Source organism: Pantherophis guttatus, chromosome 16 (assembly GCF_059756535.1).
Source record: "Pantherophis guttatus breed Tessera chromosome 16, ASM5975653v1, whole genome shotgun sequence".
NCBI classification, from domain to species: domain Eukaryota; kingdom Metazoa; phylum Chordata; class Lepidosauria; order Squamata; family Colubridae; genus Pantherophis; species Pantherophis guttatus.
In genome coordinates this window covers 5954460-5981932 of record NC_142078.1, presented here as the reverse complement: position 1 = coordinate 5981932, position 27473 = coordinate 5954460, and the positions used below count along the sequence as shown (strand labels likewise).

The following is a 27473-nucleotide window of genomic DNA, read 5'->3' as shown; positions in this document are numbered from 1 at the left end:
TGTCTGGCCAATTTCTAGGTTGCTCAACCCTCTGCTTCCAAAAGTTTTTTCTCTACCTCCAGGGAAAAAAAAAACAAAAAAAATCTCTGCAAGAGTTTAATCAAAGGATCCAATTGATTGCTTTGGGAGGAGAAACGAGGTCCCTTTACTCTCAAAACCGTTTGAGGTTTCCCCGTCTGCGGAGAGAAATAAGCCGTGAAGGTTTTTTTAAAAAATAAATAAATAAATAAATAGAAAAAAGTGGCGCATTTCAAAAAAAGACCCCAGCCGTTGAAAGAAAGAGGCTGGTAATTTAGAGAGCAAGGAAATTGGAGGGAGCCGGTATTTTTTTTTTTTTTGCATCCTAATAACGATCGGTTTGAATCAAATGGATCCCTCCAGAACAATTTGCTCAGGATGCTAATGATGCCTGATTAGAACAGTGGCTAGTAAACCATGATTAATAACGTTGCAGCAGCTTCTACAACCGAAAGTAGCCGAGATGCAGGAAACGTGGCTTCTTATCTCCCGCTTAACTCTTCTAAACTGCCTCTTTGCACCGTCCTGTGAGGTACAGCTTCACAACAACCCTGTGAGGTAGGCCAGGCTCCAAATTCCCCTCCATTGCAGGGATTATAACCCTGATTTTTTTTCCCCCCTGTTTGAGTTCAGCTCCTTTAACTATCTCTCCACTCCACTTCTCTGACTTTTCCCTAATAATTGGTTGACTCTGTCCCGATTTGACACTCCTACTCGGTGGAAAAATTGCACAGATCCTAATTCGGTCCCATTGCTTTGGGGTATCATTCCAGTCTCACCTCGCTGGGGAAGATGGGAGGTGTATTCCAATAGTAAAGAGCTGGGAGTATACTGATTGGGAATCCAGTAGTAAGATTGGGATAATTCTTATTTTTTTTTATTAATAACACAAAATTAAAAAAACATTGGACATAGATATGACATCACTTGTTCCAAACATCTTCCGTCACTTTACAATAATATTAGTACATATAGTTCTTAAGCTTTGTTCATTATTTAAACATAATATAATATGATATTAATACTTTTCCCCTTATTTCTGTATATTTATTTATCTCTTAAACATACATTTATCTATAATAACATCTATATTTTTGTTCTAAGACTATACATTTGTCTTGGCTGCCCTCTTGTTCTCTATAAGATTGGGATAATTCTTCAATACTTTGTTTTCGTTCGTTCAGATAAGTTTAAAGACAGAATTGTCTGGTTCGCACACAACTCCTATAAACTCAGTCTCTGGGGTGCGCAAGACAGATTTATGCCTTCCAGGGTTGGGTACAAGACCAACTTGGTGGTCTTTCAATCCAAAAAGGGAGGATATTTTAGCATTTTACACAGAACGTTGTTAGGCTTTCTTGTACCCTTAAAAAAAAAAACTGATTTTATTTTGAAGGGCAACGTTTCAAGATTGCCCTTTGACCGGCTAGGAAAAATAGTCATCTTCCTTCAAAAATTCCCACCATCTTTTCCTTCCCGAATTAAATTTCCCGAGCTGACCTTGTCATGGGAAGCAGACGCTGGCTGAGGACATCTGCAAGCAGTTAGGAAGCCAGAAAATATATATATATATATATCCGTCATGCCGTGTGACAGCTCTTTTAGCGAACTCCCCCATCCTCTTATTTTAGTGACTTTTATACATGGTTGTAAAATCGTTTATTTTTATCTAATATGAACTGAGTAAAGCTCTTTTATTAGGAGGAGCGATTTTAGGTTGAGGATTAGGGAGAGGATTAGGTTTTAGACTACGAGTTCTGGAATTTATCAGCTTCAAGCGTTCGCCAATGAAGTAGGGGTATGTTTGAAAATCCTTTAAACCACCCCGAGGATGCAAAACCAAAAGCTAACGTTTAAATGCAAAAAAGGGGGACTCGAAAAGAAAGTTTAAAAGGAGGCATAAACTGGATGTACAGTCGGGAGGAAGCCTTAAACCCAACATGGCGGCAACGACACCCAGACAATCAAAGATAAAGGACTTATTTCAGATTTATTTACAGTAACAGAGTTGGAAGGGACCTCATCAATTCAATTTCATTTTGAATTGTTTTTATAGGATTTTATTCACAACTTGTGTTTGGAAGTCTGTATTTTGATATGGCCTATGGGCTAATCATGCTAATTTAGCACTTATAGCTTTTATGTACACTGAGAGCTTATGCACCGGAGACAAATTCCTTGTGTGTCTCATCACACTTGGCCAATAAAGAATTCAGTTCAGTTCAACTCTCAACTCAACTCTCAACTCTCAACTCTACTCTACTCTACTCTACCCTACTCTACTCTATTCTTTTCTACTCTACTCTTCTACTCTACTCTATTCTTCTACTTTACTCTACTCTTCTACTCTATTCTTCTACTCTATTCTTCTACTCTACTCTACTCTACTCTTTACTCTATTCTTCCACTCTATTCTATTCTATTCTTTTCTACTCTACTCTTCTACTCTACTCTACTCTACTCTTCTACTCTACTCTATTCTTCTACTTTACTCTACTCTATTCTTCTACTCTACTCTTCTACTCTACTCTATTCTTCTACTCTACTCTATTCTATTCTTTTCTACTCTACTCTTCTATTCTACTCTACTCTACTCTTCTACTCTACTCTATTCTTCTACTTTACTCTATTCTTCTACTCTACTCTATTCTTCTACTCTATTCTATTCTATTCTTTTCTACTCTACTCTATTCTTCTACTTTACTCTATTCTTCTACTCTACTCTATTCTTCTACTCTATTCTATTCTATTCTTTTCTACTCTACTCTATTCTTCTACTTTACTCTACCCTACCCTACCCTACCCTACCCTACCCTACTCTACTCTACTCTATAAACTAAACCTGTGTGTTTTATTTAAGAATATATATGAAAACTAGGTTATCCATCAATGTTTTCCTGTTTTAATTATCTTTTAAAATAATACAGGTAGTCCTCGAATTACAACAGCTCACTTAGTGATGTTCAAAGTTACAACGGCACTGAAAAAAGGGACTTACGGCCATTTTTCACACTGATGACCGTTGCAGCATCCCTATGATCACATGATCAAAATTCAGAACTGTTGGCAACTGACTCACCTTTACGACAGTGGCAACGTGCCGGGGGGGGGGGGTCCTGCGATTTCCCCCCCCCAATTGGGAAGCCGGATTCACTGAACAACGGTGTTATTAATTCAACCACTGCCGCACTTAACAAATGCGGCAAGAAAACGGGGTCAAACTCATTTTACAAGTGTCTCACTTAGCGATGTCAATTTTGGGCACCATTGTGGTCCTAAGTCGAGGACTGCCTGTATATGTATTTAATGTAAATGTATAAATATATATATATATATTTTCTGAGGTTTTCGCGGGTGTTTGTATGTAGGTCTTTGGTTATTTGGGTTTTCTCCCGCGTAAAATTGGAGGTTTCACAGTGCTCCTAGAAGCACGAAGCCGAAGACACCAGCCTGAAGATGACGAATGAGACTTCGTCGAAACGTTGCCAAGAAACCTCCAATTTTACGTGGGAGAAAACCCGAATAACCAAAGACCTACACACACACACACACACACACACACACACACACACACACACATATATATATATATATATATGCCCTGTTTCCCCAGAAATAAGACCTCCCCTGATAATAAGCCCAATCAGGCTTTTGAGCGCATGCACTAAAATAAGCCTTCCCCAAAAAATAAGCCCTCCCCAAAAATATTTAAACGCAGAGCTGGAAATCAGATAAGACGGCAAGAGGAGCCCCGTCTTGCTCCACGCGCCCCAAAATAAGACCTCCCCAAAAAATAAGGCCAAGCGCTTATTTTGTGGTTCAGAAAAATATAAGACAAGGTCTTATTTTCGGGGAAACACGGTAGACAGATTCATTGAAACTTTAATTCTTTATCGTTTCCTTGAGTGGGAGTCTGGGGGTGGAAGATTTGGGGAGGGGGCTTTAGTTCAGCAAGGCTTAAGATGAGAAATTAGGAAGGAGGTTTGGGGGGGGGTCTTCGGGGGAACAGCAGCTGGGAGATTTCTCCTTTTTGTTTTGTTTTTTCAGATTTAGTCCCCAGTTGCTCTCAAAATTCTTGGTTTCCTGCCCAGAAACCCCCCCCCACCCTGATTCACAACCCTGGAATTTTTCTCACGGTCCCCTCTCCACCCCCACCCACCCCCCGCTCCACCTCGATCCTGCAGCTTCGAAGCCCATCTTCATCTGATGCTCTGGCCTGCGTGGAAAACTTTGACGGCAACTGGGGTGAGAGCAAGAGGGTTGCAAAAAAAAAGGCCCTTAGGGTTTTTTGGGGAGGGGGGGCGAAGCTGAGATCACGAAGGTCTCCCTTCGCGCTTTGCCGATCGGTTCCCACGCTTCCGATTTCGTCCTTGGCCGCTGGCCAACTTTGCGCAAAGGTTTTGCAACCAGGGTCGGCTGGTTCAGCTCTTCGCCCTCCTCCCACCCCCCACCAAACTCAACAGGGCGGTTTGAAACGCTTAGCATGCAAGGCAAATCTGGCCTGTCGTGACAGGTGGCCGGGGGGGGAATAAACTATGGTTAACGATAAACCAGGATATCGTTGCCTACACCCCGGAGCTCCCTCTTGCTCCTCCCTTTCTTCGCCCTGCTGTTGGGCTAGCAGAAGATGCTCTTATGATTTAAGCGTTTCGCTCTTAAATGGAGATCGGCAGCTCGGGGAGAACCGGTTCGTCTCTGAATGAGTCGCCGTTCTGTGTCTCATCCGAACCGCTCAGCAAAGAGTTTTACTCAGGGTTTTATATGTCAGAAAATTGCCCTCGGGCTGAGCGTGGAGGAAGCAACAGCTCTTTGTGGATGGTGGCCTCCCCTTCCCTCTGTGGCAGATTAGATTATATTAACAGAGTTGGAAGGGTCCTTGTAGGTCATCTAGTCCACCCCCCCACCTCCCACCCAAGCACCATTTCTGACTGATGACAGTCCAGTCTCTTCTTGAAAGCTTCCAGGGATGAAGCTCCCACAACTTCTGAAGGCAACTTCTGTTCCATGGGTTGATTGTTCTCACTGTCAAGAAATTTCTCTTTATTTCTAGGTTGAAACTCTCCTTGATCGGTTTCCATCCATTATTCCTTGTCTGGCCTTCAGGTGCTTTGAGAGAATAGCTTGACCTCTTCCTCTCTGTGGCAGCCCCTCAAATATTGGAAGATGCTCTCATGTCTCCCCTGGTCCTTCTCTTCACTAGACTAGCCATGCCCAGTTCCTGCAACCGTTCATTGTATGTTTTAGCCTCCAGTCCCTTAATCATCTTGGTTGCTCTTCTCTGCACTCTTCCTAGAGTCTCAACCTCTTTTTTACAAATTAACAGAGTTGGAAGGGACCTTGTAGGTCATCTAGTCCAACCCCCCACCCAAGCAGGAGTCCCTACACCATTTCTGACAGATGGCCATCCAGTCTCTTCTTGAAAGCGTCCAGAGATGAAGCTCCCACAACTTCTGAAGGCAACTTTTGTTCCATGGGTTGATTGTTCTCACTGTCAGAAAATTTCTCCTTATTTCCAGGTTGAATCTCTCCTTGATCAGTTTCCATCCATTATTCCTTGTCTGGCCTTCGGGTGCTTTGGAAAATAGCTTGACCCCCTTCCTCCTCTCTGTGGCAACCCCTCAAACATTGGAAGACTGCTATCCTGTCTCCCCTGGTCCTTCTCTTCACTACACCAGCCATGCCCAGTTCTTGCAACCGTTCTTCATATGTTTTAACCTCCAGTCCTCTAATCATCTCGGTTGCTCTTCTCTGCACTCTTTCTAGAGTCTCAGCCTCTTTTTTTTTATATAGTGTGGTGACCAAAACTGGATGCAGTACTCTAGGTGTGGTCTTAAGATAGACTGCCTCTGAATGGGGAGGCTCTAAAGGCGCTAATAGCCGGCGTGAGCCACCAGCCGCAGGGTTAGGATAGCCTATAGTTGGGTTCGTCTTCACTATCGTTCTAAAACATTTTTTTCTTTTTTTGCTATTTTCTTATTGATGCGTGTCTTTTCAGCTAGAACGATTGGGACATGGAGCAGCAGAAAAATACACATATTTTCCTAAAAGAGATTATTGTTATAGTAATCACTTTTTAAAAAAATGGGCTGAGATCATTCCTCCAATGAAGGAGGCTGGTTGAATATTTAAAGAGCTGGTGCATTGCCAACCTTCCCATTTGAACCTGTCTCCCTGCATCCGAATTAATCTCCCATATCGACAAGGACTTTGCCGACCTCAGCCTAACTTTACACTCAGTTTACCACTCGGCCAAAACCAGATGAAGGAAGACCCTTAGGTTCAGGGGCTGTTTTTCTTCACTTGTTATGGTGGGGGTGGCGGGAATTCAAAATGTTCCTTTGCTCGCACTACAATTTCTTTTTGCTTTTTTTCCCCTTTCTTCGTTTATAAGCCTCAAATCGAATTGAGGTGCAAAAGTCATTTGCTGGATTGTATTCAAGAGGGCAGCAGAAGCGATGGCTGGCGGGTCTGAGACAGAGAGACTGCTAGAAAAGAATATAAATTAGCTGATAAGATGGAGGATAGAAAGGAGAGGTTAAGGGGAGATTAGACTAGACTGCACTACACTAGATTAGATTATAGACTGGGCTAGGACATAAGAGTAGAATAAAATAGGATAGGATAGAAAATAGAATGGAATGGAATAGGGAATAAAAATCAAAATTAGGATAGGATAGGATAGGATAGGATAGGATAGGATAGGATAGGATAGGATAGGATAGGATAGGATAGAATAGAATAGAATAGAATAGAATAGAATAGAAAGTGGAATGGAATGGAATGGAATGGAATAGAATAGAATAGAATAGAGTAGAGTAGAGTAGAGTAGAGTAGAGTAGAGTAGAGTAGAGTAGAATAGAATAGAATACGGCATACAGAATACAAAATACAGAATACAGAATACAGAATAGAATATACTGTGTTTCCCCGAAAATAAGACCTCCTCAGAAAATAAGCCCTCCCCCAAAATATTTAAACGCATACCCAGCTGGTCCCTGCCATTTCCTCTGGTTAGGGTTAGGGAGACAGAGCTGGAAATCAGGTAAGACGGCAAGAGGAACCCCGTCTTGCTCCACGCACCCCAAAATAATAAGACATCCCCGAAAATAAGGCCAAGCGCTTATTTCGGGGTTCAACAAAAAATATAAGACAGGGTCTTATTTTCGGGGAAACATGGTAGAATAGTTTATTTATTTATCAGTTTATTTATTAATCTTGGGCAGGATTCAAAAGCATAACCCCGATTTCAGAGGATTTATAGAAGAATAGAATAGAATAGAATAGAATAGAATAGAATAGAATAGAATAGAATAGAATAGAATAGAATAGAATAGAATAGAACAGAGTAGAACAGAGTAGAATAGAATAGAATAGAATAGAATAGAATAGAATAGAATAGAATAGAATAGAATAGAATAGAATAGAATAGTTTATTGGCCAAGTGTGATTGGACACACAAGGAATTTGTCTTGGTGAATACGCTCTCAGTGTACATAAAAGAAAAGATGCATTCATCAAGAATAGGATAGGATAGGATAGGATAGGATAGGATAGGATAGAATTCTTTATTGGCCAAGTGTAATTGGACACACAAGGAATTTGTCTTGGTGCATACATATATTTTTATATTGGTGCATACATATATATTTAAATGTATATTTAAACATAGACTAGACTAGACTAGAATAGCATAGCATAGCATAGCATAGCATAGAATAACAGAGTTGTAAGGGACCTTGGAGGTCTTCTAGTCCAACTCCCTGATTAGGCAGGAAACCGTACACAATTTCAGACAAATGGTTATCCAACATCTTCTTTAAAACTTCCGGTGTTGGAGCATTCACAACTTCTGGTGGCAAGTTGTTCCACTGGTTAATTCTTCTAACTGTCAGGAAATTTCTCCTTAGTTCTAAGTTGCTTCTCTCCTAGATTAGTTTCCACCCATCACTTCTTCTTCTACCCTCGGGTGCTTTGGAGAATAGCTTGACTCCCTCTTCTTTGGGGCAGCCCCTGAGATATCGGAAGACTGCTATCCTGTCTCCCCTTGTCCTTCTTTTCATTAAACTAGACATACTTAGAGAAGGGTCCCATTCCTAAGAAGGTCTTGTAAGGAGCGTGCATAAGTGCACCAGTGTGCCTACCGTCCCTGTCCTAATATTCCTTTTTACTTACTCTTTTCATGTATTCAAATTATGTTTATATTTTTACCTGTTATCTTATATGCGCTTGACAAATAAACTTACGAGTATGAGTATAAGGGGAGACATTTACAAGCAGAAAGTAGGATGAACTTAGGTAGGCGACTGAGTGGAGCTGACAGAGAAGGATAAAGGATAAGAGAAAATAGTTAGGGCTGTAAAAAGTTTCCTGCCCTGGAAAACAATTTAACCTGCACGACAGGCAGGAAAAATATGTGCTAATGTTTACCCACTTCTCGATGGAGAAATCAGCCTAAAGGGGAGAAAAAGGATGAAGGCTAACCACTTCCAGCACAGGATGTCCGCCTGGTTGCTGACCCCGGGACCCTCCCGGCTATTTTCGTCCCTCTTCTCCAGCCCCACCGTTTCCGTCCTTGCAAGATGGGCCTTGGTGTTCCTACCGTTCGCGGGGGGAAACAGATGGGGCGGGGAAGCGTGGAGGAAATGGGTGTGTGCCCACATCGATGCGATCCTCGGCTTCCTCTCTGATCCTGGGGGACAGGCAGGGAAAGCAGAAGCCAAGCAAAGACGGGTTGAATCAAAGCAAAGAGACCCCACCCCTTTTTCATTGTCATGGCCAAACAACACAGCGCAGCTGTTTACAAAGAGTTTACACAGGCCACCAGCTTTGTCTACAACACAGCAGTGTGCGGCGGCGGCCAAAAAAGCCAACGCAATCCTAAATTGCATGAACAGAGGGATACAATCAAGATCAAAGGAGGTCCTAATACCACTCTATAAAGCCTTAGTAAGACCACACTTAAGAGTACTGCATCCAGTTTTGGTTACCACGCTATAAAAAAAGATGTTGAGACTCTAGAAAGAGTGCAGAGAAGAGCAACCAAAAAGATTAGGAGCAGTGGTGAAATCCAGTTTTTTTTTACTACCAGTTCTGTGGGCATGGCAGGGGGAGGATACTGCAAAATCCCCATTCCCTTCCTACTCCTGGGTGAAGGATACTGCAAAATCCCCATTCCCTTCCTACTCCTGGGTGAAGGATACTGCAAAATCCCCATTCCCACCCCACTCTGGGGCCAGCGAGAGGTGATATTTGCCGGTTCTCCAAACTGCTCAAAATTTCCGTTACCGGTTCTCCAGAACCTCCTGGATTTCACCCCTGATTAGGGGACTGGAGACTAAAACATGCGATGAACGGTTGCAGGAACTGGGCATGGCTGGTCTAGCGAAGAGAAGGACCAGGGGAGACAGGATAGCTGCCTTCCAATATTTGAGGGGCTGCCCCAGAGAGGAGGAAGGGGGTCAAGCTATTTTCCAAAGGCCAGACAAGGAATAATGGATGGAAACTGACCAAGGAGAGATTCAACCTGGAAATAAGGAGAAACTTCCTGACAGTGAGAACAATCCACCCGTGGAACGGAAGTTGCCTTCGGAAGTTGTGGGAGCTTCATCCCTGGAGGCTTTCAAGAAGAGACTGGACTGCCATCTGTCAGAAATGGTGCAGGGTGTCCTGCTTGGACGGGGGGTTGGACTAGATGACCTACAAGGTCCCTTCCAACTCTGTTGATCTAAATCTATCTAAGATGATCAAAGGCCTGGAAGCTAAAACATACGATGAACGGTTGCAGGAACTGGGCATGGCTGGTCTAGTGAAGAGAAGGACCAGGGAAGACAGGATAGCATCTTCCAATATTTGAAGGACTGCCACAGAGAGGAAGAAGAGGGTCAAGCTATTTTCCAAAGTACCCAAAAGCCAGACAAGGAAGAATGGATGGAAACTGACCAAGGAGAGATTCAACCTGGAAATGAGGAGAAATTTTCTGACAGTGAGAACAATCAACCCATGGAACAGAAGTTGCCTTCAGAAGTTGTGGGAGCTTCATCCCTGGAAGCTTTCAAGAAGAGACTGGACTGCCATCTGTCAGAAATGGTTTAGGGTCTCCTGCTTGAGTGGGGGGTTGGACTAGATGACCTCCAAGGTCCCTTCCAACTCTGTTAATCTGTCAAACAGCGTTCTGAATTCTCCAAAGGAATAAATGGATGCCAAGTCTTGAAAAGAGCGCAGTTGCTGATACAGAATTATGAGCAAAATACTCTTGTTAATGCAGCGATCTCATTGTTTAGTTTTCAAGGCGCAAAGGGAAAAAAACTTGGCTGAAAAAAACTTTTCCGTGTATTCTGAACTAGAAAGCGAGGCAGCTTAAAGCTAGAGGAAAATATTCATTGATAGATACACAACAAAATGTATCTTGAGAGCTACCAGAGGTCATTCAATGGAGGTCATTCATCCCACTTAAGCCATGGTTTGCTGAAATGTAGGTTTGTGCCTATGCTCGGTTCAGCCTGTGCATGGATAGCAATAGCCCTTAGACTTATATTTATTTATTGGTTCGATTTATATGCTGCCCTTCTCCAAAGACTCAAGGCGGCTTACAATGCGTTAAGCAATAGCCTTCATACTTTTGTATATACCTGGTTAGTAGGGCTTTCGCCCCCCCCTCCAAGCGGTGTTCTTTTTTATACAAAGTCAGTTTATTGCCCCCACAATCCGGGTCCTCATTTTACCTATCTCGGAAGGATGGAAGGCTGAGTCAACCTTGAGCCTGGTGAGATTCGAACTCGCAGTAATTGCAGGCAGCTGGTGCTACTGAACAGTGCTTTAGTCTGCTGTGCCACCAAGGCTCTTATATACTGCTTCACGGTGCTTTACATCCCTCTCTAAGCGGTTTACAAAGTCAGCATTTTGCCCCCAACAATCTGGGTCCTCATTTTACCCACCTCGGAAGGATGGAAGGCTGAGTCAACCTTGAACCGGTGGGAATCGAACCGCCAGAAGTACTGGCCGTCAGCAGAAGTAGCCTGCAGTACCGCATTCTAACCACAGCGCCACTACGGCTCTAAACCAGAGTGGTCAGTCTAGAAACCTCTGAGGAGCCCTTTCTTTCTTTTTTTCTTTCTTTCTTTTTTTCTTTCTTTCTTTTTTTCTTTCTTTTTTTCTTTCTTTTTTTCTTTCTTTTTTTTTTGTAGACAAGTTTTATTGAATTTTTTTTTTACATGCATATTTTCTGAACTGAGTTTTGACCGGGTCACATTTTTTACAACTCATGACATAATTATATGTTGATTTTTATGATCTATTCCAAACTTCTTTTTTGTTTTTACCATATTTCATTTTCTGCCATGATATTCTTTTTCTCCACTTCTTTATCTTAATCTCTTCTTAATATATTAATGTATAAACAGTATCACCATCCGCCCTTCCAATCTTAATTTCTTAGCATTGCTTCAGTTAATTATCTTTTTTCTCCATTTATAAAGTATGTTTCTTGTAATCCTCAACACATTTTTTTGGTTACAAACAATAAACTTCATCTTATTCCATTCTTACATTGAAACCCTTTAATTTGACTGATCGTCCACATCTTATCTTATCTCTTCTTAATACATAATAAGCAATATCACTATTCGCCTTTAATTCCTAACTTCTATTATAGCATCAATTAATTATTTTGTTGCATCATTTACAACATATTATTTCAAAATCCCCATCACACTTTTTTTTGTCTCTTAATTTCAATTATTTTCATCATTAAACCTAATTAAACCACTTCATATTTCATCCGCTGTTCCATTTTACAATACACAATATACCTCATCTATTTACTTTTTGCATTCACAATTACTAATATTAATACATTTCCCTTAGATCTACTACTATATACCTTATTTCCCTTCCTCCTTTTCTTGGCGGTGAGGCCGGTGGCATTTTTTTTTTTTTAATTTGATTTATATGCCGCCCTTCTCCGGAGACTCAGGGCGGCTTACAATGTGTTAAGCAATAGCCTTCATCCTTTTGTATATTTTTACAAAGTCATCTTATTTTATTTATTTTAATAAGTAACATAAAGTGCTGTCTAAAAGATGATTTTCAATATTTAAAAGCGGGTAAAGTGTTAAGCGTCACACATTTTGTCTGCTACGAACTGTGCCTTGTTAGTTTCCTGTTGGTTTATTTTAGCAATATTTTTTTTACTTTCGCCGAAGCTTCCATTAAATTGCTGGTATTTTGACTGATTTTTGCTCATTTCTAACAATGCTCTCTATTTCTAGGCATCCTGACGGATTAGGATCTTCGAGCGAATATGTTAAGGTAGGGAAACCGTTACTCTCTCTTCTTTTTCCTCTTTCGGTAACCTGCGATTATAAGGGATATGAATCTTATTGAGCCCCCCCCTCCAAAATGTGTCCCTTGCAAAGATTGAGCTTCGATGCTCGCACCTCATTTCTTCAGTTTAAGAATATCTGGCATTTTAAGACCCACTTGGGTGATTTTAACCCGTCACGATAGACAGCGAGATGTGCCCGCGGGAGCTCCTGACCACTGCGGCTAAATATATGGGAGCGTGACACAATAGCCATGGCACAACAATTCAGGCCTCAGAGACGCAACCCTGACCGAAGGATGAAAGGAGGAGGCATAAATTTTGCAGAAGGAAACAAGAGCAGGGGTGAGAATGAAGATGGTAAGATACCCCGTTTCCCCGAAAATAAGACCCAATTGGAAAATAAGCCCTAGCATGATTTTTCAGGACGTTCGTAATATTTTTATTTATTTATTTATTTATTTCGAATTTATATACCGCACCTTCTCCCGAGGAACTCAGGGCGGTGTACAGCCAGCTAAAAACATACAATACAAACATTAAAAACAATTAAAAGGGTATATATTGATTTGGCCCCAATTTAAAATGACAAACCAGTTAAAAATGTTTAAAAATATGTTAAACCAGCCCGGTTTATATAATATAATATAAGCCCTACTCCCTAAAATAAGCCTCGGTTAAGATTGTCAGCCAGATGGGTGCATTTAGTACCGTATTTCCCCCCCACACACAAAGTAAGACCTAACCAGAAAATAAGCCCTAATGCGTCTTTTGGAGCAAAAATTAATATAAGACCCGGTCTTATTTTTGGGAAAACATGGGTAAAAAATGCTGATTATTGCAAAGGGAGTAACCAAAACTGGGTGAATTTATGGGGAGATAAATGGATGCAAACAGAGGTGGGTCCCAGCAGGTTCTGACCGGTTCGGGAGAACCGGTAGCGGAAATTTTGAGTAGTTCGGAGAACCGGTAGTAAAAATTCTGACTGGCCCTGCCCTCCATCTATTCTCTGCCTCCCAAATCCCAGCTGATCGGAAGGAAATGGGGATTTTGCAGTAACCTTCTCCTGGAGTAGGATGGGAATGGAGATTTTACAGTATCCTTCCCCTGCCACGCCCACCAAGCCACACCCACAGAACTGGTAGTAAAAAAATTTGAAACCCACCACTGGATGCAACGTGGTTGAAAGCCAGTTTCCTCTGCAGCCAGTTCTTTACAAGGGGCACCAAAATAAATTTTCAGCGGGCATCGACGGCTTCTGCCTCTGGATAGGAAGGCGTCAATGCTCGGAAGCTGCCAAGCGTCAACCAGAAGGTGAGAATTCTTCTCAAACCCACTTGAGTCCCTGCCAGACATTCTTGCTGCCTGGCATTCGCCTTCCAATGCAGCTGCCACCTGGGTCCCCAAAAACCGGGCAAGAGAAGAGTTGGCATCGCTGCAAAGAAGCAAAAAGGTTAAGGGGCCATTGCCCTGAGGAGCGGAGGGTCACTCTGCAGAGTTTAAAAAAAAAACGCCAAAAAGCTGGAAGGGGACGATGGATGGATGGTTACCCCTCCCCCCCCACCGTCCCCCTAATGGGACAGATGGCCCTGGGACATTAAGCAAGGAAATTTACAATTGCAATTTAAAATGGGAAAGATTGCCAGCAATTTGCAAGCTGCTCCTAAGGACACCGGGAACGGAAACTCCCCCCCCCCAAACAGCTCTCGGGTGCTCAAAACGAGGCCGAGGGAAACGGCTGCGCTTAAAAAGAAATAATTCTCAGGATTCTTGAGAAACCATTCCAAATATTTTGTGCGGGGCCCGAAAGAGAAGGAAGAGTGGAGCCGCAAAAGTCCCCCGCTTTTTTGGAAGTGGCAGATGGATAATAGAGACTTGTTGCACAGCTACAACTCAAGTTTTCCGGCTCCCCTCCCCCCCAAAAAGAGGTTTTATTGAATTTTGTACGGAGACCTTAAACTTCCCGGGTGGCAAATTAGACACTAAGCCGGGCAGAAACGGGATTTTATCATCTACCCATCCGCCAGCTGTGTGAAAATAGCCCCCCCCACTTAAAAATGAAGAAGATCATCACAAATCTCCACCCAATGTTGTGATCCTCTTAAGACAGGGGTCAGCAACCTGCGGCTCTGGAGCCGCATGTGGCTCTTTCACCCCTCTGCTGCGGCTCCTTGTCACTCAAAATATGCGTCACAACCGCCAATGTGCGACACCCGCCCGGCACGCGATTTATTGAGCTTTTCAACCCCCGGTAGGCCAACCATGGATAAATCCAAGGAAAGAAAAGTTTCAGAAGAAAACAGAATGTTTAATTCAACTACATTTGCTAGTTTTGCGGCCGTTTGAGAAATAATCAAGGGTTTTGTGGCTCCCGATGTTTTCTTTTTTGTGGGAAACTGGTCCAAATGGCTCTTTGAGTGTTTAAGGTTGCAGATCCCTGCTCCTCTTTTAAGCATCTGGTTGCTATAAAGATGCTCAGGGGAAATCCTAAGAGAGGGGGGGTCTTTTTGGGTGGGGGCTGCTCCCAGACTGTGGAACTCCCTGCCACAGGGAATAAAACCATGCCACGCTCCCCTTCATCCTCTCTTTTTCAGCCAAAGGTAAAAATACGTTTGCTTAAATGGTCCTTTAGTTGGCAGGCAGGTATTAGATGCTGGAATTTTGGAGATGGGAGTAGTAAAAAAAAAATTTCATTCCGGTTTCTGTCAATGGGCTTTCGAGCGCTCATCGTTTGTCCCCCCAAAAGACCCATGAAGACCCCACCCATTTCTTCCAAGCCGTTGGACTACGCTGCACCTTGTCACTGCATGGGGCTAAGGATGATGGGTATTAACAGCCCACTCCTGGCTTTGGAAAGCTTGCGCTGGGAAGAAAGATGCACGCCTACGTAGCTCGTCCGGTTGGGCTACGAGCCCTTAACTGAACATTGGGGCAGGACGTGCCAGAGGCCGGAAAAACTTAAAAACCTGCTTGGAGACATTAAAATGATATTTAATGCACCGTTGTCGAGAATCAGCCAAGGTCACACTCTGGGATAAACTCTGCATTAAGTTTAATGCCTGGCAGTACGTGAAGGATTTAAAGATTGCAATCACCATGCCAAGTCCAGCCGTTTCCACAGCAATCGGGTGTGACTTGCTTTAACAACCACACTGCTTAGCAAGAGTAGTCCAGGGCCCCCAATTGTGGTCATAAATCGAGGATTCCCCGTAGGGTTGTCCTTCCATTCCCCACCATCCAACCCGTCAGAGCTGAAGAAGCTTCTCGGATGAGAAGCGAACTGTCTTCAAGGACACTGCATCGGTCGTAAACGGTGAAAAACCGTCATACGTCATTTGTTTTCGGGGCCGTTGTAACACTGAACGGTCGCTAAATGTTGTAAGTCGAGGACTATCTGTTCTACCAGCCTGCCCTACAGGGTTGTTGTACCACTGATCGACAGAATCGACCCGTCAAACCCACCCGTGGAACAGAAGTTGCCTTCGGAAGTTGTGGGAGCTTCATCCCTGAAAGCTTTGAAGAACAGACTGGACTGCCCTCTGTCAGAAATGGTGGCGGGGCGGGAGGGTTGGACTAGATGACCTCCAAGGTCCCTTCCAACTCTGTCAATCTGTTAAAAACCAGAAAGTCCAGCTGCCTCTTGAAAAAAAAAAAAGCCCCTTTGGGATACTCCCATAGGGTTATTTTCAGCTCCTAAAGACACATTACGGAGGTAGAAACAGCTTTCTACCTATCTGCAGGGATGGGTTTTTTTTTTGGAGTCCTTTCCTGAACCCGCAGCCAGATTAACACCCAACCTGGAGCAAAGAGGCTGATCCTTCAGGGCTAACTTTTAGCCATGCGTGGTTTTTGGTTGGCCAGCCGTCGTGGTGAGATCTTGCACCCGAGACTGACAAATCCAGGTTTCTCAGGCTGCAAACCTCTGGATTTAACCAGAGGGTCTTTTAAGTCGGTTGTGTGAATGCGTTCTTGAGACTGGCAGCCCTGTAGCTTCTTCTCCGGTAATGTTGTACTACTAACTAGAGCATACAAAACCTTTGCTAGACCAATTCTTGAATACAGCTCGTCTGTCTGGAACCCGCACTGCATATCGTACATAAATACAATCGAGAGAGTCCAGAGGTATTTTACGAGAAGAGTCCTCCGTTCCTCTAACCGCAATAAAATCCCTTGTGCCACCAGACTCCAAATTTTGGGCTTAGACAATTTAGAACTATGCCGACTTCGGTCTGACCTAAGCGTAGTACGTAAAATTATCTGCTACAACGTCCTACCTGTCAATGACTACTTCAGCTTCAACCGCAACAATACACGAGCAAATAATAAATATAAACTCAAGATAAACCGCTCCAAACTCGATGGCAGAAAATACGACTTCAGCCACAGAGTGGCCAATGCCTGGAATGCACTACCTGACTCTGGGGTTCCTTCCCCCAAACCCCCAAAACTTTAACCTTAAAACGGTCTACTGTGGACCTCACCCCCATTCCTAAGAGGTCTATAAGGGGCGTGCATAAGCCCACCAGCGTGCCTTACCGTCCCTGTCCTATTTATTTATTTATTTATTTATTTATTTAATTTTATTTGTATACCGCCCTTCTCCAGCAGGACTCAGGGCGGTGAACAGCCGAGATAAAACAGAGCATACAAAATTTAAAAAACAGTTTAAAAAAGTAATTAAATAATTTTGGCCCACAATTTAAAACAACCCAATTAAAACCAATTTCAAATGAAAACGGATGGGATCAAGCCAGCCCGGCTAGGTGAAATAAATGAGTTTTCAGGGCCCGACGAAAAGTCCGGAGGTCTGGTATTGTGCGTATCTCTAGGGGGAGGTCGTTCCAGAGGGCGGGTGCCGCCACAGAGAAGGCTCTCTCCCTGGGGAGACCACCGGGAGCCAGTGCAGCTCGCACAGGAGAGGTGTCACATGGGAGCGTCCCGTCGCTCCCATAATCCCCCATGCGGCCGCATTCTGGACCAGCTGGAGCCTCCGGGTGCACCCCAAGGTGAGCCCCATGTAGAGAGCATTGCAGTAGTCCAGGCGGGAAGTGATGATGGCATGAGTGACCGTGCGTAGGGAGTCCCGATCCAGAAAGGGACGCAACTGGCGTATCAGGCGGACCTGATAAAAAGCCCCCCTGGCCACGGCCGTCATGTGCTCTTCTAAAGACAGCCGTGCATCCAGGAGGACGCCCAAGTTGCGAGCCCTCTCCGTGGGGGCCAGTGATTCGCCCCCAATAACCAGCGATGGCGTCAGCTGGCTCTATCGGGACGCCGGAAGCCACAGCCACTCAGTCTTGGAAGGGTTGAGTCGGAGCCTGAAAAGGAAATTATTCCTTTTTACTTACTCTTTTCATGTATTCAAATGATGTTTATACTTTTACCTGTTATCTTTATTTATTTAATTTATTTATTGGTGCGATTTATAAGCCGCCCTTCTCCGGAGACAATGCTTTTAAGCAACAGCCTTCATACTTTTGTATATACCTGCTTAGTAGGGCTTTCGCCCCCCCCTTCTTAAGCGGTGTTCTTTTTTTTATACAAAGTCAGCTTATTGCTCCCACAATCCGGGTCCTCATTTTACCCACCTCGGAAGGATGGAAGGCTGAGTCAACCTCGGTGCTTGACAAATAAACTTTATGATTATGATTATGAAAAGGCAGAAGGTGGGAGGGGGGCAGGGAGGGACAGGTGAGAAACAAAGCAAAAAAAAAAGGGGGGGAGGGGAGATACCGACCCTGAGGAGGGGGTTTGATAAGGATGCAACCCAGCAGAGATAAAAAGACCCCCCCAACCTTGGCTGCATCCTTCTTGAGCCCAGGGAAGGGATGTTGTGTGTAAAGGGGGGGAGGGGGGGCTAGGGGACTCCCCCACCCTGGCTGCCTGCCTGCCCCCCCCTCTCCATCGTTAGGCTCCTCCCCCGCCCCGCCCCCGCCGAAGGATGAGGTAATGTGGCTGAAGTTAAAGCATCGCCCGCCGCTGCAGAAGCGGGAGCTGGATCTCCAGCCGGGTGCCCGCGCCGGACGGACGGAGGAACCATGACGGATCGCTGCAGCCTCTGGAGCGCCTTGTCGGCCGCCGCTTGCTGCTTCTACCGCGGCTCCTTCATGCAAGTGCAGGTGAGGGAGGGGGAAGGGGGAAGGGGGAACCCCCCCCCCACTTACCACCCCCCCACTGCTTGGGGCAAGGCAAACCCCAGGGCTGGGGTGGATTGGGCCCCCTCCGCTTGCTCAGGGAGCCTTTGCACAAAATTGGGGAGGGGGCGGCTGCATGCATGGATGGGGAGAGTGGGGTGGGGTAGGGGGGTCGCAGGAGCATGCCTCCTCCAAAGGTTTGCAAGAGCTTGCTTTTTTTCTTTTTCTTTTTTCCCCTTTGTGTGTTGCAAGAAGCCCGAGCCGGCAACCCCGGAGGTGGGGAGGGGGCGTCGCGCGGGGACCCGCTGGGTGGGTGGGCGGACGGGCGGAGACTTCGATCCCCGGCGCCAGGCAGCGAGCGGAGGGGGATTCCCCTCTTCCCAGGCATGTGCCGTGGAGAAATCGCATCTCCCACCCGTGTTTGATGCCCGAGGGGGATCCAGGTGGAAGCCCACACCTTGGGGAGGGAGGAGGAGGGGGTCTCTCCTGTTCGGAAGGAACGAGGGGTGGGGTGGGGCTTTTATTTCTGAATTGGGTAGGTGGGGGTTTAATTCTTGGAAGGAAGAGGGAAGGAGGGGGGGCCCGCTGGTCCCTGCATCTTGGTCGAGCATCTTTCAGCATCCGCCAGGTGAAACCCACCAACTCACCCACTCTGTAAAAAAAAAAAACCCGGCTGTCCCTTCGGTCCTCCTCCTCTCCAGCCCCGGAGGGCCCTTAGGAAGTGGGGCTCGGACTACAACTCCCCATCGTCCCCAGCCAGCGGAGAGGGACTGGCTTGGAGAAGGTGGGGTTTTTTTTTCCTCCTCCTGCCTTTGGGGAGAAAGTGCCTCTAGAGGAGAAAGCGAGGGGTGGGATGGGGGAAGGTTTGGGTTTAGAAAAGCAGGTAAGGAGGCACCAAAGCGACACAAACTACACCCCTGCTCCTGTGCAGAAATATGAGGTGGGTGGGGCAGTTTTTCCCCCCCCCCCACCCACCCCTCCTGTCACCTCCCTTTGGGCAAGGGCTGGTTGCAGAGGTCAGAGGTCAGGATAAGATCGCCACCCCACCCCACCGCAGCCAAGCTGAGATTGATGGTTAACATCCCCCCCCTCCATACACACATAAACCGCCCCCCATCCTTTCTTTCTTTCTTTCTTCCTAGCTTGCAGCGATAAAAGAGAAATTGCCTCTCCAGAAGGATTTACAAGCAGGGGAATCCCTGGGGCAGGGCAGGAAGGAGAATAATGGAGACAGAAAGAAAAAAAAAAAGGGGGGGGGAAGAATCGGTTGGACTACAGTTCCCATCGTAACTCAACTGTGGGGGTCTTGCGTCTTCGGGAAGGGGAAGAGGGAGCCTGGCGAGCAACGAAAGAGAAATTCCCATCCATCCGTTCTGTCTATCCCTCTTCTCCATCTATCGCACAAAGATAGGCGTTAAGAGCCCCTTGAAGAGAAAAAAAATGAGACAGGAGAGTAGGCCGGTTGGGAGAACGGGAAAAGATTGTGTGAGTTCAACACAAGAGAAAACCCCTGTATGTGTGTGTGTGTGTGTGTGCGTTCTCTCCAAATCCATCCTTTGCCTATGATGTCATTGGCAATGCAGGCCTCCAAAAACACCCCTCCGAAATTTGCATCTTGCCATCACTCGGCCGGGGCTGCAGCTCATCATCCTTGTTGAATGACAGCTGTCTTCTTCCCCGCCTCTGTCTCCAGAAGAGGAGGAGGAGGGTGGGGGGTTTCTAAAAAGGGGCTTCCCTTTTGAGGAAGGGGATTTATTTTCGGCTCCCAACGGCACTCCCACTATTTCACACCCATGCCCCCTCCCTTCGAAGGGGGCTCCGGTTTAGGCAGAAGCTTCCCTGCAGGGGAAGAGATGCTTGAAAGAAAGAGGGGGGGGGGGAAATCATCATCATCATCATCATCATTGAAGGGGGCTAGGGATGACGTCCCTTGCCAACCGACGGAAAGAAAGGAAGAAAATGATTTCTACGCCCACACCTCTTCCTGACTTTGGCATTTTCTTAGTCATGCCGGGCCAACGTGTGAAAGTAGCTGAGTGGGAATTAGCCGGCATGGTTCCTCAAGAGAACCATCCAGATTTTTTTAAAAAAAAGGGGGGGGGAGAATGCTGGAGGGAGCAAATAAACCTGGTTAACCTGTCAAACCTGGGCCTGTCAAAAATCAGATGGGAGTGGTTGGAGGAAGCCCATCGGAACTGTCCGTGGTGCTTAAATGGGTTTATTAAAAAAAACCCAGCTCAGTTGAAAAATTTAAGAGTTTGCTGGAGGTTTGGCAGAACCTCGGTGGGATTTTCATTGAGTTAATAATCAACTGCTGGCGATTATGTGGCTTGTATGGATGTATCTCTTTAGAAATAGTTATGGAAAAACCTCTTCTGGGTTTTTTTCCCCTTGGTTCTAAGGTTTGGGAGGGGACGCAGTGGCTAAGATGTTGAGCTTGTCGATTGAAACATCAGTAGTTCAGCAGTTCGAGTCCCTAGCGCTGCAGAATGGGGTGAGCTCCCATTACTTGTCTCAGCTTCTGCCAACCTAGCAGTTCGAAAGCACGTAAAAAATGCAAGGAGAAAAAATAGGGACCACCTTTGGTGGGAAGGGAAGAGTGTTCTGTGCGCCTTTGGCATTGAGTCATGCCGGCCACATGACCACAGAGACGTCTTCGGACAGCGCTGGCTCTTCGGCTTTGAAACGGAGATGAGCACCGCCCCCTAGAGTCGGGAACGACCAGCACGTATGTGCGAGGGGAACTTTTACCTTTACCTAAATGTTGTTAAAAGAAGGAATCGATGAAGATGGGTTAGGTGTGGCAGGGAAGAGAGAAATCAAATTTCTCCTGAAATATTATTTTGCTGACATTCGTGCTGAACTGAGCCGCCACCTCTAATATTTTAATTATTTTGCTCCTTTTTTTTTTATTTTTTTTGCTTCTTGGCTTAGAATTTCAAGAGGAGAGGGTTGATATTTTACGACCTACAAATCTGGTTTGTGTTTTATTCAGGTACAAACCCAGATACCCCACAAATGTTAGGCGGAGGCTCCATCTTTGAGGTTAGAGAAATAGGAGATCATAGGTTTTGGCTTCTTCTCTTTACCCAGGAATTCGTCTTGCCAGGGTGAAGGATTCTGGGTTCCGATTCAGCCCCAGTTTTTTCTTCCATTCTTGGCATTTCTCTCTGGGAATCTTATAGCAATCCCACGTTGGTCACGTTGGAAAATATCTTCTCCACATCTAAACGTCCGCTGCCCTTGAAGTCGATCCAGATTCGATCTTGGGAGTCACTTGATTTCTTCTGTTCTTATTGATCAGGCAATTCAGATGTTGATTTTGCCCGGAAAGAATTTTATTCCCCACTTTTTATGTCCTTCTTAAGAGCTCTCTGAAGGTGGGCAGTTTGCTATTTACCAGGTTTAAACCTGGATTTTCGCCATATTTTTTTTTTCATTCTTTCAATAGCCACCTTCCAACATGGCTTGTCGGAAGCCAACTGGGAAAGTCGCAAACGGCAGTGTGATCCCGGGACATTGCAACTGTCATAAGTACATGTCAGTTGCCAAGCGCCCGAAATTTCGATCGTGTAAGCTGTGGGAATGATGCTGGGATGGTCATAAGCGCAAGGAGCTGTAGAGAGTCACTTTTATCAGGGTTGTAACTTACAACTGTTGATTTAGTGACCGTTGTAAATCGAGGACTAATTGTACAGCTCCGATTTGAGCAACATATCCCTTTTTTCTTTTTGCATCCTCGCGCCTTCCTCTCTGCAGTCAAAAGATTGGGGTCCCAGAGCCCCCACATAATCGCAGGACAGAGTCCCGTTTTAAACATCGGGACGTCTTGGATCAGTTTTGATCCTTCTGTGTGTCAGGGTTTCAAGTAACACCCCCAACGAAAGAAAGAAAACTCCGAGGCTTGAAGTTCCTCAAAGTTCCATTTTATTAGAGATGTCATATGGGCACATCTAGGAAAACCCGAATCTGAAAGTTTCCAGGTTTTCCCCACCCAAGACGGCCTTGACTCTCTAAGAAAGGAATGTTATTTTGACTACATATCCCCACAACTCCCTGCAATTCCCCCCTCCCGGTTTTCCCACAGCAGTAAATGTGACAACCCTGAAGATCCAAAGTAAAAAATGGCCTCCGGGGCTGACACCGATAACTCCAACGCTCACGGACAATGTGAATTACTAATAGATTTGCTGAAGCTTTTCCCAAGCTGGATCCTTCCAGACATTGATTTGCACCTGTCCGGAGCGACACCTTTGAGGAGCTGTTGCCCGACCCTGTCACCCCACAACTCGTCGGCTCCCCACCTGTTCTTTGGGGCAGAGATATCTCTTGGCACGGGGTCAAATGTGTCTGGTTGCCTGCCTTGATGAACTCTGCGTGAATGATTTGGTGTGTGCGTGCGGGGGGGGGGTGTTTCAGCTGACAGCAGCATCTCTGCCTCTCCCCACCAATGGCAGCGCAGCCGGTCTTTTGAAACAATTACATCATTGGCAGCCAATGGGAAGCCGGGGAAAGGATGCAGCATTTAGAGCAAGGGAAGGGATGGAGAAAGAGAAAGAGAGAGATGATAGATAGATAGATAGATAGATAGATAGATAGATAGATAGATGATAGATAGATAGATAGATAGATAGATAGATAGATAGATAGATAGATAGCTAAATAGATGGAAAGAGAGAGAGAGAGAGAGCTAGCAAGCTAGCTTGGATGGATGGATAGATGATAGATAGATAGATAGATAGAGCTAGCTAGCTAGCTTGCTAGCTAAATAGATGGATCGATGGATAGATAGATAGATAGATAGATAGAGAGAGAGAGAGAGAGAGAGCTAGCTAGCTAGCTTGCTAGCTAAATAGATGGATTGATGGATAGATAGATAGATAGAGAGAGAGAGAGAGAGAGAGAGCTAGCTAGCTAGCTTGCTAGCTTGCTAGCTAAATAGATGGATCGATGGATAGATAGATAGATAGATAGATAGATAGATAGATAGATAGATAGATAGATAGATAGATAGATAGATAATGTTTGGGACAGATTCCCATTGGGTGGGACCCAATTCACCTTAAAAAGCAAGCTCTGTTTCTCTAGCCGAACTTCCACTGGAGCAATTTAATTATAGGGAATTTGACCCCCTCGCCCCTGGTGCCCCCTTCTTCTCCTCCTCTTCTTCCTCCCTCTTTTGGCCTGGGTCCAAGGCAGTTGGGCCCCATGGAGCTGAGACATGACATCATCGTCTCCCGCCCCCCCCCCTTTCCCCAGGGAGGCTGGGGAGAAATGGAGAGGGTGGGGATTGTATGCTTAAGGCTCAGGTGTTGGCCAGCAAAGGCAAAACTCATCTTTATGCAAGAAGGTTCCCCTATCTAAATCTGTCATTATTATTCATTACCCCAGCAGGCTTCGAACCACAGAAGGGGTTTATTTAACCCTTTGCGGAACAGAGCCGGTTGGTTAAAAGCTTTCCCCCCACCACAACGCCAAGAAAGCGGGATCCGACGTTTTCTTCCTCCTGTTTTCCCCCCATAACCACTCCCCACAGGGGCAGCGATGGCACAGACCCCCCCCCAATGAAATCCATCCTTTAATACATTTGCACCCGGAAAACGAAAACATCAGAGTTATTATCTCTTGAAGTGTTGGTACCGCTTTATAATGCCTGGATAAGACCATGTGCAGCAGCTGCCCAAAAAGCCAACACAGTTCTAGGCTGCATCAACAGAGGGATAGAATCAAGATCACGGGAAGTGTTAATACCACTTTATGATGCCTTGGTAAGGCCACACTTGGAATATTGCATTCAGTTTTGGTCGCCACGATGTCAAAAAGATGTGGAGAGTCTAGAAAGAGTGCAGAGAAGAGCAACCAAGAGGATTAGGGGATTGGAGGCTAAAAAATATGAAGAATGGTAGCAGGAACTGGGTATGGTTAGTCTTATGAAAAGAAGGACTAGGGGAGACATGATAGCAGCCTTCCAATATCTCAGGAGCTGCCACAAAGAAGAGGGAGTCAATATAAGAACAGGGACAGTAAAGACGCTGGTGCACTTATGCGCACCCCTTTACAGACCTCTTAGGAATGGAACCCTTCTCTAAGTATGTCTAGTTTAATGAAGAGAAGAACCAGGGGAGACATGATAGCAGTCTTCCAATATCTCAGGGGCTGCCCCAAAGAAGAGGGAGTCCAGCTATTCTCCAAAGCACCTGAGGGCAGGACAAGAAGCAACGGGTGGAAACTCATCAAGGAGAGAAGCAACTTAGAACTAAGGAGAAATTTCCTGACAGTGAGAACAATTAACCAGTGGAACAACTGGCCTCCAGAAGTTGTGAATGCTCCAACACTGGACGTTTTTAAGAAGAGGTTGGATAACCATCTGTCTGAAATGGTATAGGGCGAACCTGTGTCATGCGTAGCCATATCGGTGGGCATGTGAGCTCAGCTGGGACTGGAGGTTTGCAAATGGGCTGTTTCCGGCCTCCGGGGGGGGGGGGAGGCCGTTTTAACCCTCCCCAGACTCCTAGAAAGGCTCTGGAGGCTGGGCGGAGCAAAAAACAGGCCTACCATGCCATCACATGTCAGGAGCGGGGGGGGTTCACGGACGCATGCGCAGGGGCACGGCACATAGAATTATGGATGTGGGCACGCGCACGCACGAACCCCCCCCCTTGCTCCCGGCACGCAATGGCAAAAAGGTTAGCCATCACTGGTATAGGGTTTCCTGCTTCAGCAGGGGGTTGGACTGGAAGACCTCCAAGGTCCCTTTTTCCAGCTCTATTCCGATCGATTGAGCTCGTACGGCCAACGTCACAATATGCGCACATTTTCATCCGCAGCGATTAGGAATGGGAGCAGGGTCTGCCAAGTAGCTTGGACAGTGACAATAATTGCCACAGAGTCCGGGGTGAGTTTAAATCGTCTTGGCTGCTCCAGCATCTTAAGACTTTTCACCAGAGCAGTGATCGGAGCAGTAGAAAAAAAAAAAAAGCAGAAGGGGAAGAATTTTTGCATGCGCTCAGCGTTCTCTTTCTCTCAGTCTCTTGGCTAAGAGGCTCATCTTCGTGGGTTTTTCCTTCAGCTGAATGCACTCAATTGACTTAGGTAATCGGAGCACCGAGACTCCGAAGGGACTCGGGCAGCGTCTGCCTTCCCCCATCCCCGTCACAGCCGTCGGGATGGTGTTAATTTTCCACGTCTTTGCAAATGTCTTCCTCGTGCCTATGAAAGAAGTGTTTGCACGCACGTACCCCGTGGCGCAATTGTTGGCAAACAAGGTTGGGGATTCATTCTGCGGGCATGCCAGAAGTCTGCCCAGTTTGTTTCAGCTTTATTGGCTGGGTTGTTAGGAAGACTGTGAGCCAGGAAACGGTGTTTTTGTCTCCAAAGGTGAGAGAAAGCAGAGTTTGGGTGGCAAGCAATTAAGACGCTTTCTTTGGTCTCAGTGATGTCATCCCCATGCCAATTTTCTCCTTTTAAACCAGGTGGAAGTTGTGCTGTTGAATTATTATTGTTGTCGTACGATAGAAATGGTCTTACATTTGTGGATTTTAGGGTTTGGGGATCTCTCCTTCGAGTCAAATATTAATTTGGCTTATTATAACATTCATTCATTCATTCATTCATTCATTCATTCATTCATTCATTCATTCATTCATTCATTGGTTCGATTTATATGCCACCCTTCTCCGGAGACTCAAGGCGGCTTACAATGCTAATCCCCCCCCACCCTTCATAGCGTAAGGGTGACACCCATCTCTAAATCCACGCACAGTAAACGATGATACAATTGCAAGCAAAATTCAACCGCGATGGCATTAAAAAATAAACCTCCTACAATTCAGAAAAGCTAAAAACCACAGAGGCTGTTTAAAAAAGGCTAGCAGCCGAAAAAGGGAATTATTATTTTTCTTTTTTTTTTAAAAAATATATTTTCTTTTAATACAAACATTCCATCTTTCATTAAACAGTGTGTCATCTGGATATAAAATTCTTTGTGTCTTAACAATTAAACTTACCGCCGTATTCATTTCTTACATTCATTCTTATATTAATACTAATATAATAATAATACTGATAAAGTAACATAAACCTAACATTTCTTCTTTACTTATCTATTTTTACAATACACTGCTTTCATATTTATTCTCTAACCATTGATAAAAGAACTCCTGTGTATTATAATAATCTGATTCTTCCTTTCCTTGAATTGCAATTTCCTTGAATTGCAAAATCTGTTCATTTCTGCACATTCTAACATTTTCTTAATCACATTTTCGGCTATAGGGATCTCTACGCTTTTCCAGTTTTGTGCAAATACAATTCTAGCAGTGGTGGATTTCAAATTTTTTTACTACCGGTTCTGTGGGTGTGGCTTGGTGGGCGTGGCATGGTTTGGTGGGCGTGGCAGGGGAAGGATACTGTAAAATCTCCATTCTCACCCCACTCCAGGGGAAGGATACTGCAAAATCCCCATTTCCTCCCGATCAGCTGGGACTTGGGGGGGCAGAGAATAGATGGGGGCGGGGCCAGACAGAATTTTTACTACCGGTTCTCCAAACTACTCAAAATTTCTGCTACCGGTTCTCCAGAACTGGTCAGAACCGGCTGAAACCCACCTCTGAATTCTAGCTGCGGTTATTACATGAATAATCAACTATACAGTTTCTTTACTATAAATTCCCGCTAAGATCCCCAACAGGAACAATTCCGGTTTTAAATCGATATGTTGTTGCGTCATTCTTCTCCAGCCACATACGAATTTTTTCCCAATATCTTTTTGCTTCCACACACATATGATAATACGACCCTGGTAAGGGAATTATTTTCCAAGGGCAGAAAACGGTAGGTAGACATTTTTAGGAGGAGCGAGGCGGAAATGAGCCTGAAAAAACTTCACAAATCAAGATTGGCCGTCAATCAGGACCCCCTCCCGAGATAGGAGCAGGTTCCTTGCTTTCTACTATACTGGGAGGGTTTTTGCCCCTAACTCTCCGTGATCCGGAGAGCAGGGG

General features: G+C 45.2%; 1 protein-coding gene across 4 annotated transcripts in view; it reads left to right on the top strand.

Moving 5' to 3' along the window:
• Window positions 1-27473, top strand: part of SH2D3C (SH2 domain containing 3C) — a 55499-nt gene that overhangs the window by 10344 nt on the left and 17682 nt on the right. For 2 of the 4 annotated variants that reach the window (XM_087879528.1, XM_034438711.3), the window contains one exon: window positions 12285-12324. The exons of 1 other annotated variant lie outside the window; for it this stretch is intronic. In XM_087879528.1, the coding sequence (XP_087735654.1) occupies window positions 12285-12324 (40 nt within the window). Of the gene's footprint in view, window positions 1-12284; window positions 12325-18322; window positions 18457-27473 lie in introns of all 4 variants that reach the window. One more of the 4 variants, XM_087879529.1, reaches the window with a different exon arrangement.